The sequence below is a fragment of the Octodon degus genome, unplaced genomic scaffold (genome assembly GCF_000260255.1).
Source record: "Octodon degus isolate 3935 unplaced genomic scaffold, OctDeg1.0 scaffold00147, whole genome shotgun sequence".
Taxonomy (NCBI): Eukaryota; Metazoa; Chordata; class Mammalia; order Rodentia; family Octodontidae; genus Octodon; species Octodon degus.
The window spans coordinates 3,320,370-3,336,808 of NW_004524723.1; the positions used below are offsets into that span (position 1 = coordinate 3,320,370).

The 16,439-nt window shown below is 44.6% G+C and overlaps 1 protein-coding gene across 9 annotated transcripts in view; it reads right to left on the reverse strand.

The window, feature by feature from the left end:
- Nucleotides 1-16,439, reverse strand: part of Kalrn (kalirin RhoGEF kinase) — a 733,834-nt gene that overhangs the window by 124,350 nt on the left and 593,045 nt on the right. For 2 of the 9 annotated variants that reach the window (XM_023702258.1, XM_023702257.1), the window contains exon 1: nt 6,488-6,675. The exons of the other annotated variants lie outside the window; for them this stretch is intronic. In XM_023702258.1, the coding sequence (XP_023558026.1) occupies nt 6,488-6,578 (91 nt within the window). In that variant the 5' untranslated portion in view covers nt 6,579-6,675. Of the gene's footprint in view, nt 1-6,487; nt 6,676-16,439 lie in introns of those variants that run through there. 9 annotated transcript variants of the gene reach the window in all.

Below are 16,439 nucleotides of genomic sequence, written 5' to 3' on the forward strand. Positions count from 1 at the left end.
TTTTTTTTTTTTTTTTTTTTTTTGCGGTACTGGGGATTGAACTCAGGACCCTGTGCTTGCCAGGCAAGCACTTATTCTACTCAGCTATCTTCCCAACAAAGCAGTTATGAGAAATTAAAAAGAAAAGAAAGATCAGCAGTAAACACCAGAGAGTATGTTTGTTTGTTTGTTTGTTAATACTGGCCTTTACACTGAGCTACACCCCCAACCCTCTTTCACAGTTTTAAAATTTGAGGCAGACTCTTTTTAGGTTGCTCAGGCTGGACTCAAAGGTGTGGTGCTCTTGCATCAGCCTCTTAGTGTGCTGCAACTCTAAGCACGTGCCCCTGCCTAGAAATACTGCATAAATCTTTAAATATGCCCCCGCAACAGATCAGACAACACTGATAGCACTGGGGATTTCCTTTTTTTACCTAGTCATATTAATTATACCAAGCAATGAATTTCACCATGGCATTTTCATACCTGTATATAACATATTTTTATCATACTTACCTCTCTTTTAGCCCTACTCATTCCCTTCCTTTTCTCTAGTAGTCTCTAACTGGGTATTTTCTTTCTTTCTGTCTCTGTCTCTCTCTGTCTCTCTCTGTCTGTCTCTGTCTCTGTCTCTGTCTCTGTCTGTCTCTCTCTCTCTCTCTCTCTCTCTCTCTCTCTCTCTCTCTCTCTTTCTTTCTTGAATTCACTATGCAGCCCAGGCTGGCATCAAACTCGCAGTGATCCTCCTGCCTCAGTCTCTCTAGTGCTGCTGAGATTATAGGCTTTACTCCATTTCTCAGACTTGCTTATAGTAGCACTTTTAAAAAGCAACTCACATGCCTAGTGCTATGCTAAGGCCTTCATGGACATTATTGTAACTAATCCTCACAGCAGCCCAATGGAGTAAACACTATTATGATTCCCATCCTCTCCCAGGTACCCAGTGCAGGACTGGCATGCAGGCAACACATAAACATTTGTCAAATGAATTAAAACAACCATATATTGTATAAAACCAGGGACAATCAAACATGGAATGGTAAGAATGCATTTCATTGATTCATTTCTACCTGAGTGGGTACACATCCAGAATGGGGACAAGCCAGGCACAGTAGTACATGCCTGTGATTCCAGCTATTTGGCAGGCTGAGACAGGAAGATCAGTTAAACCCAGGAGTTGGAGGACACTCTGGGCAGCACAGTGAGACCCTGACTCAAAAATAGAAACACAATACAATAAGACACAAGCAGGGACAAGACAGGGGGAAAAGGGACCTTCTGAGTGAAACTGAAACACAGAAAAAACACGAATATTTACTGAGAACAGTACACACGAACTGTTCTGGTACCCGCTCTGTTGTCTGTGATCTTGGGACTGAGAAATCCCTTAAAGACCAGACAGATCCTATTCCTGGGGCCAGGTGGCCACTGTAGTCACACCAAGCATCAGCTTGGGGACAGTCACTATCCTTCCCAGTGGGGTCAGCTCTGCCTCTGTTGAGATGCCACATACCCAGTAATAATGAGGTTGAGGAAGAAACATCAGAAAATGGCTCTAATTCTGACTGTGCTACTAATGGCTGGACCTAAGTTTCCTCCTATGGAAAAGGAGAAGATGTGACTAAGAGTTCTCACTGTTCCAATTGTGCCTTCTGCTTGGGAAGCCTCCACGGTTCAGACCTATGCCTTCTCTAGGGCTCACCCTTAGAAATGGTCTGTCTGGGGTTTGGTGTGCCAGAAAGGTAGGCTCTGCAGCCACTCCTGCATTGAATGAGGGGCAGTATTTAAGATAGATGGGGTATATTTTCAGGGTAGAACAGAGTTGAATTTCCAGATGGGGACATCACAAAGTGGAACATGTCACGACCTGGCTAACAGAATGACTGTCAGTCATATACAGCCTAGTAGAAATGGGGGTGTTCAATCAATCATGCATGTCAGGTATGTGTGTCAGCCATGCCTATGGCATGTCCTGTGGGCTCAGAGCAACCCTCAGTGCTTGCTTGCTTTTTATTCAAAATTATTTTGCATTATGTGCTGTGAACATGTACAAAAGAGAGAGAGAGAGAGAGAGAGAGAGAGAGAGAGAGAGAGAGAGAGAGAGAGAGGAAGCAGGAGAAGAGGAAGGGAATCAAGAGATAGATGGAAGGGTCGGGGAGATGGCTCAGTAGAATAAGTGCATGCCTGGCAAGCGCAAGGGCCTGAGTTCAATCCCTGGTTCCGCCAAAAAAACCCCAACCAAACAACAACAACAACAACAACAACAACAACAACAACAACAACAAAAAACCCCATTCAAGAAGAGATAGATGGAAAGAGAGGGAGGAGAGGGAAAAGGGATGAAAAAAAAAACAAATTAAGATGTGTCATGTGTGTGCACCATCTCCCCCAAGGAATGTAAGCATTATGTACTACAAACATGTAGTAAAAAAGAAAGTGATCTAGGGGAAAACCAAAACCAGACACAATCTGAATTTTCTCATCCCACAGTAGGACTTGTGTCCCAGGAAGTATGTCATGCTTATGGGACTCTCAGTGATTGGTGGACATGTAGTTGCACCAGATGAGGGAACTTGAGTTCCTCATCTCTACCTCACCCCATTTAAGTCACACCCCCGCTTCTACTAGGCTACGCATGACCGGCAGTCAATCTGTTAGCCAGGTAATGACAGATGGCCCTATGACTACTTAGTAGTCGCAAGAATCAGATACCGGAAGAGAAGTGTGGCATGTGGCTTGGGGACAGCATGTATACATGGTACCTCTTCCTAAGTGTATCTTACATGGGAAAATAGATGCATGCTAAAGAGTCAACTGGGTTTTCACCATAGTAAAGGCACTTCCCAGAAGATGAAAAAATAAAAGGAACTGTATGATGGTCCTAAGGATTTGTCCCTGAATGGTGAAATAAAGTGAGCATGTGCCCCAGGACTTGTGTCCCAGGAAGTATGTCATGCTTATGGGACTCTCAGTGATTGGTGGACACATTCAACTCAGTTAATAAGATGAGCTATGTTAATTTAACAGGTCATGGATATGACATTCACTTTAAGCCATAATGTTCCTGGTTAAGGATTCTGGAACTGAGTAGAAAAAAGAAGAAACAAATTTAGATGAGGATGGCTTTGGATGCCCTGTGAATGAAACCTTGTAACCTTCATCCACACCTCTGATGTCAGGCAGGCAAGACCTACTCTCTTGTTGGGAAAGGATTATAGGCTGGTAATACAGGTGCCTTTCTGGTGAACTAGCACAGCTTGGCTAAATCACCTCTTTCACCTCCGAGACACTCCAACTGCTGAACTGTCCCGGTACAAATGGAAAGGCACAGTAGTACATGAATTGGGATATAAGGACATCACAACAATAAACAAATATTAATGAGCCCATGCACACAGAGAAGCAGAAGAGTGTGGTGATCAGGAAAGGTCTTCAAGGGACTGATTACAAGTTGATTAGAAAACAGAAAGCTCTAAAGCTGGCTTGTACCTAGAAAGATCAGGAAAATCTTTAAGCTCTATGATCTAAGAAGTCACAAATTCCAGCAAGACATACCACTCAGCAGTTTCCCTGCAATTTGAAATTCTTTTTGTCACGCTGAAACAAGTTGATTTTTTAATTTTAAGATAACTAGTCTCCATAAGTGACCCATTTCTTCCAGGCTAAAAGGCAGGCTCCTAGCTAGAGCCATCCTGGTAGCTTTGCAGAGTGTGCCTCAATGATCCACTGCCCTTCAAACATCTGCATGCCATTCTCTCACTGTGGTGGTCATTCACTTTCAAAAAGGCATTTGCCTTCATTCTTCCTTCTTATTCTATCTCTATTTCCTTTCAGTTTTCCTCTCCTTCAATGCCAGTTTCAAAGTGGAAAAGACAGATCATCTGTCCTCAAAACTCTGTACTGTGCCCACACTCAATAGAACCAGAAAAATGGAAGAGAAAAAAGCATGAATACTCACCTTTCTCCCTTTTCCAAATCAAAAGACAAACTCAATTAAATTAATTCATATTTCCCACAAATGTGATACTTGTAGGCTACAAATGTACTGTCACTAAATCTTCCTTTCTTGCCTCAGTGATACCAATTATAATCACTGAGAATTTGCTAGAGAAATTTCAGTATAGATCTCTTAGTTTTGGGTCAGAAATAACCAGAACATTCAATTTCCTCTTGGTTCCTTTGGCTTTCTCAAATTTTGGAAGGAGATGTCCTTTCAATCCCCAATGATCAGAAGCCAGTCCATCAGACCCTCTTCCCTTTCCCCCAGTTTGGGAACCATACCAGTGGGCTCTGACCCATTTGCTTCCCCAGCAGGACAGCCAAATTCTCTTAGCAGAAAGAGACCAAACAAGCAGCTGCCTTTATTTAAAGGCATTATAGGGAGACTACCTTTCAACTGCTGTATGTTTGTAAGACCAGAGAAACTGGTTTAACTGAGAAGGGAGGCAGATCTTCTTTGCTGTGAACACCCTCCATTCCAGCTGCAGCTAGCTGAGTCTCTTTCCACAGAGCGCTGGGTTTCAGGGTGAGGTACTCAACTCCCAAGGAGGCCTTATCTTCTCAGTCTGCCTCTAAATGGATGCCCACAGCCTAGGTGAAGACTCCCAGTTCTCTGCAACTGGATGAACTGAAGACCACAGGGAATGACCCAGCACAGGGAGTGACCCGGGCCAGCCCCTCAGCCTGCTTGGGGTCTGAGCCCCAGTTTTGCATTTCCACACATTTCAGATCTAGGAGAAGGTATGGAGCTCCTGAGAAGGTGAGGAGGCACCGGCTTTGTCAACCTTCTTTTCCTTTTTGAGTTGTGATTATTGCTCAGGCCTTTGCCTTCCTTAGTCTTCAGTGGAGGCTGACAGCCTCCTGCAGTTCTAGTACCTTATACCTCACACCCTTTCCTTAAGCACAGAGCCTGCAGCCACCACATCCTCAGTCTCAGGTAGAAGCCAGCCTCCTCCCCTCCTGTCACACAGCATCGTGGAACAGTCAGGGCCATTCATAAAGTCATGGCTCAGAGACCTGTGGAGGACTGTTCCATTGGGGACCAGGGCTGCCACATCTGGACAGCTGCAGGGGCCAGGAATAGGCACTGCCCAAGCCCCACATTCTGCCTTAACAGGAAATGAACTCCCAAGAAATGCTGCCTGGAAACCCTTCATGGCTAAGGCAGAGCAGCCCTCAGACAACCCACCCGCTCAGATTCTCCATGGCCATTTCCTGCTTCCTCCCCTCTTAATCCCCCCTCCCTTCCTTCAATTCCCTGCCTGGTTTGAATATTCCTAAACAAGGCTTGCCCAGTCCCCTGCCCCCTCCAGATTCCTTCCCCATCTGAATTCAGCGATTGGAGCTGGATAACACATAGTTCCAGGCTGTTCTAATTAATGCAGGGAATGAGAGAATCACATGCTAGGATTATGAACCTTACTGACTTGGGGGAAGGTCCTAGCGATTTAATTAGCTTCTGTGACCATAATTCTGCTTAGGATGGATAAGAATTGCTAGGGCTATGACATGTGAATGGCACAAGAGGATGGTGAAGGGTTGTGCAGATGAAGTCCATTCTTTAGTAAGAAAGCCAGAAAATCCCTGTGGGACTTTGCACAGGCAGGGATGAGAGCAGAGACCAGCAGGGAGCTGTAAGTGGGGGAAGAACAAGAAGCTCCATAAGGTGAAATTTTCAAAAGGGGCAAGAGTCAAGTACAAGGCTGTGTTCTCACTTCCAATCACACAAAACATTCTTTCTTCCCCTCTCTCCCAGCTGAAGTGCAGAAGTGACATCAGCGTCAGGGACATCTGCTCAAGTCTGTCCAGCAAGGGACCACTTTCTTTTTCAGGAGCAGTGACACCATTCAGAATTCTCCTTCTGAGACCCTTCCCAGCCTGTCTTGCAGGCTTCTTTTAGGGAAATTGGTTGCTTCCTGCAAGTCTCCTCAATGACATTAAAATTAGCAGAATAATTAAATACAGTCCTAATTGGGTGCAAAGAGAGTTCTCAGTTAAGTAATGAGCCAAGCTCTGGCCCAGAGCTGCGAATCCACACAGGCCTGCAATCGCCCATAGCTGGCCATGGTCTCATGAGAAGACTGCCACTTGGCAAACACAGTTCCTTGTGTACTGATAAGTGTCGAGCACATTCCCACAGCCAGGAGTCACAAGTGAATCCCAAAGCTGGATCCACATGTGAATGAGCGGCAAAGCGTGAGTCTCTGAACGTCCCCCCCCCCCCCCGCCCCCAAAGCGAGATCACAGCTAGATCTTGCTTTCCAGCCCGGCACAGGCTGGCGCCCTGACAACCAAGTCGCCGGGAAGTAACTGTGTCCCGGACCCATCCAAGTCAGAGCCTTGCCGAGGGCGCGCGCGGCTTGGGAAACTGAAGCCTCTGCCCTGCAGCCCAGCGTCCACTGCCTTCCCGACTCAAGCAGCCTCCCTCTGCCGCCCACTCCACTCCCTCTCGCGCTTCCCTGTCCCTCCAGCTTGGCTGAGGAAAGGCGCCCAGGCCGCCGCCGCTCACCTCTGCACGGGAAGCAGCAGCAGCAGCACCTAGCCAGAAGCCACCCAATTGCGGGCCCCCGGGTGCAAGCCCGCTGCTCGCCGCCCTTCATGCTGTCTCTTGGCCCGAGTGCTCCTGCATGTCCTGGGCGCGAGCGACCAGGGACAGAAACTTGGGCGCCGCGGCCGCTGGACTGGTGGGGAGCCGGAGCCACCTTGGGCGGAGAGGAGGGCCAGTCGGGGGGAGCGAGGGAGGGAGAGAGGGAGGGCCTACGCGGGGCGGAGTTCTAGGGTCCAGCTGTTCGCAGACCGGCCAGCCAGTGCTACTGGGGGCGAGGCTGCGGCCACCACCAGGCAAGCGCGGGGAGCTTGGGCGCAGAGCCCCAGAAGCCAAACAGGTATCGTTTTTTGTGCAACTTCCACCCCTCACAGGCTACTCCTCAGCTCCAGTTAAGTGTGCTTGTAGCTGAGGCGAAAGCGGTTGCAGAAGATCTGATTTAGAAGACTCAAACTCAGGAATGCCTGGTCTCCCTAACAGGTTGGCCCTTTTCTTCCCCATCTTTCCTTCCTTTTAATTCTAACCCAATCTTGACAACAGTGCCTCACCCTCTACTCCTGCCCTGCAGGGTACTGGGTTTGAACATAAGGCCTTCTCATTGAGCACTTTTTAAAAGATTTTGTTTTGAGCAGTGTTATGCTAAGTTCTCTAGGCTAGGCTCAGATTTATGATCCTCCTGCCTCAGCCTCCCACAGAGCTTGGATGACAGGTGTGCCCCCACCACACTGGCCTCAGGTGTTTATCAGTAAGTGGAATGATGATGTAAAATAAATGCTGAGTTTGGCGTCATAAACCCAAATTGAAAGTTCAATTTTGTCACCAACTAGCTATCTGTTTGATCTTAGAACAGTCAATTTGCTTTTTATATCTATAACTTCTTCATTTAAAAAAGAACATTTTCCTATGTGATAGGATTGCTAATAGGATTTAAAGAGATTACCTGGGAAAGTGCAGTAGCATCTTGGGACTCAAATGCTTGGAAACTCACCAACTTTGGTATGCAGTCTTGACACAAAAATTTTGTCCCCGGTACCTGTCTAGGGGCAAGCTGGAACTTGTGTTGTTGCTTGACAATTTGGCACTCTTTGCGTTTCCTGGAACCAGTTAAGGACAAGTACCGGGGCACCACTGTATCACGTGGTGTAGCTCCAGGTGAATGAGTGCCTCAGAGAAACTAAGCACCTTACTCATTGTGGATGGCTTCCAGGCACCATCTTGCCCTACATAAGCCCAGTGGGTCTGCCACTCTTTCACTTATAGCCTATTTGCTTCTGTTTTGCAGCACAGGGAATCCAGCCTAGCAGCACAGGGAATCCAGCCTAGTGCCTCATGTATGTGAGACAAGCACTCCACCCCTGAACTACATCTTTCTTTAAGTCTTTTGTCCTAGTTCAAGGGCAAGCTTACTTTCTTCATCAATCAGACCTTCTATGTGTAGCCTTCCTGAGTGTCTTTTCCTTTCTTTTGTGCCTTGCTTTAGGGACAATGGCCCAAGAAAGTAAACACAGTCAGAAAGAGGGGAGATTTGTGAGAAAATTAAAAGCCAGAAGTGGGATCCCCTGGCAACCACTGCCTAACTGTAAGAAAGATCAGCACTGGCAAAAATAGGTCCCCCAAGAGTCAGCCTTTTGGGGCTTCCTTTCCCATTGTATACCATGCTTAGATTTGGCTTTATCTAGTTATCACTATGTCACATGGTGAGGGTATGGTAGTGCTCAGTAGATAACAGCATCTCTTAATGAGTAAGGACAACTAACATTTATTGAGTATGTACACATGCCAAGCAGTCTCCTCAGTGTTCTTCATACATTAATTAGCTCATTTAGCCTAATCAAAAAAAAATCTTATGAAGTAGGGTCCTCCTTACATTGTAGACGAGTGAATGCATGATGAAGCTTTTACTGGTTTAACTCTAAAAAGAAAAAGGAAAAACTATAAAGCTTCACTCCCATAGAACCACAATAACAGAAAGTCAAACCCAGCCTCAGTTATCCTCCTGCCACTTCTCTAGTGTCTTCTAACGGGAGCTCTGAAAGCACCTTATGGCCGACTAGAACATCTAACACAGAAAGTTGGGAAAGTTCAGTTCCAGAGCTCCTGCAGCCAGGAGTCCTGCGTGCCCTGCCGGCCCGAATGACTGCATGATCCTTAACCTCAGTGTTATCCTGGCCCCAGTTCTGACCTATGGCACCCAACACTACTATCATTCTTTATTCTGTGTCATGCAAGGTAATACCTGTACTATTTATTTACTTACTGTTTGCAAGCCCAACCCAAAACATGTGCTGTTACAGTAGCCCTTGTGGCAGCTGACTTTCTGGGCTTGTCCCTAGCATGGGAGCTGTAGTCCCTGAGTTGGTAAGTCATCTGCTCACCCATTCACCTTTTTCAGCACTTTGGAACATTCCTTTCTTTTTATTTCCTTATACTAATTAAAAGCTGATGCATAGGCACTGCACATAGCTATAGGATACCACATGAGTAGTCTGATGAAAATTCAAAGATGCTTCAAAACTGCCTGGCAAGGGCTGGGGGCACAGCTCAGTGGTTGAGTGGTAACTTACCATGCATGAGGCCCTGGGTTCAAGCCCTAGCACTACAAAGCAAGCAAATAAAAACTGCTTGGTGAGTAACTAGTCCTTTTAAAATTCTTTTTCTTTTGGGCCTCTGTGTTTGGGTGACACTGGATCACTTTTCTGTCACAGTTCTTTCCCAGAAGGTGATGGTATCATTTTATAGGAGCTTGCTTGAGTTAGATGTTTGTGAAGATGAGACTCATACTATAAAAATCAGTGTTACAGACTCTAGAGTATTCCTGTACAAGCAAAATGGATATCGAGGCATGTTTCCATTGCCCCAGGAATTAATGCTACTCTCAACAGAAAGCCCTAAAAGCATTACCAACTTCTGGCTATCTTTTTTGTTTGTTTGTTTTTTGTGGTACCAGGGACTAAACTCAGGACCTTGCACTTATTCCATTGAGCGATCTCCCAGGCTCCTGGCTATCTTAAGTTGATTTGACCAATACAGTTTTGGCCATTCTAGAGTCATTCTGGGGTGAGACACCAGTCAGACAAAAGCCCCATTGCCTTCCTCATTGGCCTACCAGAATGGGGCTAGACAATGTTTGCAAACCATCAAGAAATTTTGGGCTGGGGAGATAGCTTGGTGGTCTAAGCACCTGCCTGGCAAGTGCAAGGACCCAGATTTGAGACCCAGTACCATACCACATACCATGCTGGCTATGGAAACTGGGAGTAGTGGTACATTCCTGTAATCCCAGTGCTAGGGATGCTGAGACAGTAGGATCACTGCAAGTCTGAGTTGTATAGCAAGACCTTGTACCAAATAAGTAAGTGAGTAAGAAAAAATAAAAAATAAAATTAAAAAAAGAAGTTTCAAGTACTGCCAGGACATTGATTGTGGATCTTGTTGTGAATCCAGCAAACAGTAATCATGTGCCAACTATGTGCCAGGCTCTGTTCTAGGCATAGGGTCCACATGAGTAAACAAAACTAACTTCAGTCCTTATGAAGCCCCAAGGATGGACTTGCTAAGAATATAAAAGAATAGTGAACTAACAAAGATAACTGACCAAGTTTACAAGCCAAAGGATTTAAGAAAATGTGTGTGGAAAGCCTCTAGCCTGCACTGAGGTGTATTAATTAATGTTTTCAGGGAACTTTAGAAGGGATGAAAGGAAGTGGGTTTTTTTTAACACTAGTTTAAAATAAGAATTGCCTGAAAGCTTTTGAAAATTCTAGGCATTAGTAATTATTTAGGCTCCCTAGAGATTCCAGGGTATGACCAGGTTTGAGAACCATTAATGTACAGTTTCCTCTCCCTCCTTACATTTTCAGATTCAGGCTATTGACTTTAGGTATAGGTGGGCATCAGTAAGTTTAAAAGTTCCCCAGGGGGGAACCCAGGGGTTTATACCACACAGAGAACCCCTGCTGCATATGATGGTTCTCACACCTGAAGGTGCATCAGAACTGCTTGGTGGGGGGAATATTAAAATATAGATTCCTGGCCTCCATGCCCACATTTAGTAGGTCTGGACTTGGGCCTGAGCATTGTTGCTGTGAGTTCTCAAGTGATGCTGACATTGTTGGTACAAGGACCACTGGAAACCACTCATGTGGTGACTTTTTCTCATCTCTTCTGTTTGTAAAAGCACTTTAATCTTTCTGGAGGAGCCACCCTGCCTTCACTTCTAGACCATGTTTTTGGGCATATCTGAGATCATCCCTCTGTTTGTCCACCACTCCAATGATGAGCCTAGGACCTGAGAGTGGCTGTCTAAGTCATAGAAATTGGGTAAGACTTAGGTCAAGATCCAAGTGCATGCAATAGGAATGAACCTGGAAATTTTAGGAAGAACCAAATGGAGAGTGGCAATCTATTTCCAGGAGATTTTTGAAGTTGGGGAATTCTGACCTAAAGCAGCTGGCCCTAACTATATAAGGAGAATGGAAATGAAGCTAACATGGAGTTAGGAGATGAGAGAAATGAGAGAAAGAGTTCTACTGACATCATTTGAATCATCAGATAGGCTTTTTCCCAAAGCCTTATCCATCTCTCTACTTTGCTTGAGAGAAGGAAATACACATCATTTTTTTGTAAGCCAGTTGAATGTCTCCAATTCTAGGTTTTCAAACACCTTCCTACCCACTCCCAAAGTTGAGGTGAAAAACCCCTGAACTGCAGCAGTATCTTTAGATTGTTCTTAACTTTCAAACAGATGGATGAATCTCATTCTATTTTTGGCAGTTTGTCTTTGGTGATGCCTACAGCCTATGTCCATTTTACATGAATTATAAGTAGTCCTCCCTACTTATAAGCTCATTTTATGTCACCACTACTTTTCTCACTAGTGAACCCCAAAGTTCCTGCTCTCAGCCTGCAGCTATACTGGGCCAGGGATCCCCGGTGCCAGGCCTGGCACTGGGCATTGGTGTGACTGCCTGTCCCTCCCCCCTCAGGCTAGCCAGAGCCTTAGGGACACTGGACCATGGTCAGGCCTCTGTCCTTATCATCAACAGGCAGATTGCCATTCTTTTTCCTTTTGGCTTGTTCTCTTCAGACCTACAGAACAGAGGCTTTTTTCTGCCTCAGCTTTCCAAATGCTGGGATTACAGGCAAGTGCTAGCATGCTTGGCTTCATATCTATAGTTTTTAAACATTTCTGCAGGGAATTTCAATGTGAAGTTAGGGCTAACAACTGCCTACTTTGGGGCTCACGGTCCCACTCTCAGGAAGAATCCCAGCCTGGTGGGTAGAGTTTTGGAAGCAGCTGGATACAAACATCTTTGCTTTCTCCAACTCTGATGATTGGCCCTTTGACCCACTCTTCTGCTCCTGTTTTTTATTTTCTTCTGCTCCTGTTTTTTATTTTCCCCTTTCAGAGACAGGGTCTTGCTTTGTTATCCAGGCTGGTCTTAAGTCCCTGGACTTAAGGGATCCTTACACCTCAAGCCCCAAAGTAGCTGAGAACAGAGGCTTGTGACACTGTCCTTGGCATTCTGGCCCTGCCACACCACACTCTGGTTGTGAAGTACATGCTCCTAAAGCCCCATCTTCCAGGTGTAGGTATGTAACCTATGATTTGCCTGATTGCTGATACCAGAATGCTTCATAATTCTCTCCAAATAATCAGGCCATTTGTGACTTAAAATTACACAATTCTTGCCAAATATTGGTCATTTGTTCAACAGGTAGGTGGTGTACAAACACCTACTATCTGCAAGTCACCAAGCTCACTTGTTCATGGGAATTCACATGGGAAATATAAATAGGTTAAGACATGTTTCCTGAGAAAAGACAAAGAAGAACACGGTGAATTCTAGAAGTAGTTGGTTTGATTTTCTATTGCGGCAAAAAGAACTCAAAGACAGATGAGGCCTGGATATAAGGTTCCTTTATGAGACAACAGTCATCAACCACCATACATACTTTAGATCAAAGAATGGAGACACAACATGAGCAGTGTGCCTACATTTAACTTGAACTCCAAATATACATTTATTTGAACTTGTGTGCTGTCCATGTGGATACCTACCTATTCCTAGGTGATATGTATTATTTTAATAGTAATTTCTAGAGATAAAGCATGATGGCCAGCTTATGTATGTGATCTCTTCTAATTATGGGCATATTATGTGTAACTAACCAACTAAGCACCACACCACTGCTGGCCTCATCAGAGCCACCATACACCTGGCATATGGACTCTGATGACTAGGCTCATCCTATATGACTTCAATCACTGCCCTGTACATTTCTTCTGCATCTGCCTACCTGGTACCTGCTGACTGGATACTAGCTCATCTCTTTCCATCTTATTTATCCTCCAGAGAGTTAAGCTCCAGCTCATCCTGTCAAATACCTTCATTTTTTTTCAGGAAGCAAGGGTCACTGATTACCTGATGATTTAAACCAGGCCCAAGGTAGAGGGGTGGCCCAGACAACACTGGTGCAGACTGTGGGGACACACAGAGGACCCAGTGTCTTTCCAGAATGGCAATCTTTATGTTCTTGAGCAGGGAAAGAGAATAGAGCTGCTGGCAGCAAGGACAGGTTTCTTACGTTCTGTGCTGAGTGGCCCCTGAGCTCAGCAGAGAGCTATTTATCAAAGTGAAAGATGGCTGCAGCCAGAGTTGCTAAAAACAACTCACCCCAGGTTTTACCCACATGCAAAAGCGTTTACTTCTAAGTAGGTCAAAGTGTTCCCAAAAGAGAGCAGTGAGAAGTGCCAGTCTGTGACTGACTGAGTTTCAATCTAGGCAGTTTTGTGAAGGCCAAGCATCCACCCTAGGGGATGATATTTTAATATGACTGTAAGTTCCTCCTCCCCTCTTATAGGCAGGAGGAGAATGAAGGATCCTGTGGCTTCACCAGGTCCAATGAAAAGACATAGTACCTGGAACGTAGATTTTTGCCTTGATGCAACTTGGTTCAGTTTACTGGAGATTCCACTAATAGGTGGGATGTGAGAAACACTGCTCATCCTCCAATTTCTGAGTATTCAACCGTTCCAAATAAATAAGAGATGCTTAGCCTATGTAGCACAGAGAGGACTTCCCAGGAAATAGGATTTCAAAGACTTTCTCAGTCAGAGTTCCCAGCATCAAGACACTTCTCTATTTCCATCCTCATGCCTGGTGTGAAGGTTCAAAGCAACATCTTTGATGAGGTCTTAGGAAAGAGTGGAAATGTTAATACCGGTCCTTCACACAAGAGCTCTGCAGGGACTTTGTGCATAGTCCTGATGCATGGTCCTTCCTTCTTTTCTTCCCATAAATATTCACTGAGGACTTTTTCCCCTGGCAGTACTGGAGCAGGGTACAGACTGGATATGATACCGTGCTCTTTGAAAAATTTATGGATAAAATCAGAAACAGAAGTTTGACCACCATTTTATAGATTTTAAGTATCTTGACCAAGGTCATCAGCTAGTTAGTGGTGGAGCCAGATCCAGATGCAGGTTTCCAAGTGGGACTTATGGTGACTCTCACGCTTTTCATCATCTCTTTACATGGCCTACTACATAGCATAGTAAAGCCCTGGGTCATTTGTTGAATTCTAAAGCATGACCATGTGCAAGTCCAATGGGGCCAACCTTACAATTTGAAATTCACTTTTGACATCCTTGAGTCCCCCAGGAAATCTGAGATAAGCATTTTTATCATTTTTTTTTTAAGCCTAAGAAGGTGACATGATCACCACTCAAAATAAATGGTTCTTCCCTCACTCCACATAGTGGAGTCTGGTTTTGGGTCTACCTGATTATTTGAGAACCAGACCTGTTCTCCCTTGTTTCCATGAAGATGTATGAGAATCTTCGTAAGGAAAAGCAAGCTGAGTATACATATTAGGTTGAACTTTCTGGAACTGATGATATTCAACCATGTTTTACTACAAGAATAGAAAATGATACAACTTAATAAGTTAAGGGCTGGCCAGATATCTCAGTGGATTAAACCACCTGTTTAGGTAGGCAGAGGGACCAGGGTTCAATCTCCGGTATGCTGTGCTGGCCCTGTCCCTGGTGCACTGGGAGGGCGATTGAGACTGGGTGTGGTGGTGTGTGCCTATAATCCCAGCACTTGGGAGGCTGAAAACTGAAGCATCACTAGGAGTCTGATCTGTTCAGTGAGACCCTGTACTAAACACACACACACACACACACACACACACACACACACACACACTCTAAATAAATAATAAACACAACTTAATAAGTTAGACCTCAAAATAGAGGTATCAATGCTTGGATGCATTAAACACAGAGTGCTTGGGCCAAATACTTTAGCAAAGATGCTTAATGTGAAGAAGCAGACAATTTTAGAAGTTTCAGGTGTGAAAGGTAATAAAATTTCCTTTAGGCTGGGGATATAGCGCAGTGGTAGAGTGCTTTCCTAGCATGTGTGAGGCCCTGGGTTTTATCTGTAGGAGCAGGGAGAAAGAAGCGATTTTGGAACAAAGTATAAGTGACTGTCAGAAACAACCAGATAAACAAACAAACAAACCTGACCAGTCTATAGAATCTCAGGATAGAAGATACTCACCTCTAATCCCTGTCCCCCAAAAGGGGACTAGGTCAGAGGTCTGTCAGTGAGATACCAAGGTGTGCCCTATGTCCAGTACAAGGCTGGACTGCGGAAATTCTTAGACCAAGGGTGTTTAAAAGGATTATTAACCCACAAACAAATAACTACCTTAAGCAAGTCAGGATTGTTGAATTTAATTAAAAATGTTTTGTTCTGTGCTAAGCATTAATGAAAGGATTTACAGGGAACTTGCTAGGTTCTTCTACCTTAGGAGAGAAGTGCACACGTGTGTGTGGGTGGGGGTGCATGTGTGTATGTGTGCATATGTGGTGCTGGGGATGGCACCCAAGGCCTTGGGTGTGCCAAGCAAGCACTCTACCACTGAGTACACTTTCTATGGCTACTATATCTAATAAACATATTAATATGTTCCAGGTAAACATGGAAAGGGGAAATGAGAATGGTGGGCTGGGGCATAGGAAGGGGAGATGAGAAAGGAGGGGCAGGAAGCATTGGACTTCAGTGCTAAATATGAGAACTTTTCTAGCATGAGAATTGCACAAAACCTGGCAGGGTTCTTCTAGAAGCAATACGCTGCCAGTTCTCAGGAGGGCGGAAGTCATGTGTGGTTGATCCCCATCAGGGATGGTGTCTCTGAGAGGGTTATCTGTATTAAGGGAAAGGGGAACTAGCTACTGTTTAGGTGCTTCTCCTTCGAGGATTCCAAGAGCCCAAAGAATCTATTTTCCAAACTGAAATGAAATCTAATCAAGAACCACTTTGATGCAACTATAAAGAGAAAGTTTCAATTCTAACTTTTTATAATTCTAAAGAAAATGATTAGGAGTTCCTTTTAGGATCTCTAGCGATGCTTCTTCATCTATATTTAAACACATTTTTCTCTGAGAAGTGTCAGCACTCAAGTTAATTGCATTTCTTATTCAAACGCATTATTTTTGGTTTCAGTTATTCTTATTTAACAGTACCATGATTTTTAAAAACACCTTATCACCACTTTTTATTGCAAACATACTATAATTTGGCAAAGTTATTATGAAATAAAATTGTGTAGGCTAGTGCAGCAGCCAGTTCTTACCCTCATTCATCATACTCCCATGTATAATTTTGCTTCTGGGAGGAAGTAAATTCTGAATTTCAAAGTGGCTGCCTCACATCTGGTTAATTACAGTTGCAGCTGGTACCAAAGAAGAGGGATTGCAGGCTAGGCTGTTGTAGTGTGGAACCAGTTACTTCACACCTTAAAGGAACTGTTTTGGGAAAACTCATCTTTTATTTATCTTAGTTTCTCATGATGTTAGGTATGTGGAGCAAGGTAAATACTTGATATGGGGGACACATGCAGA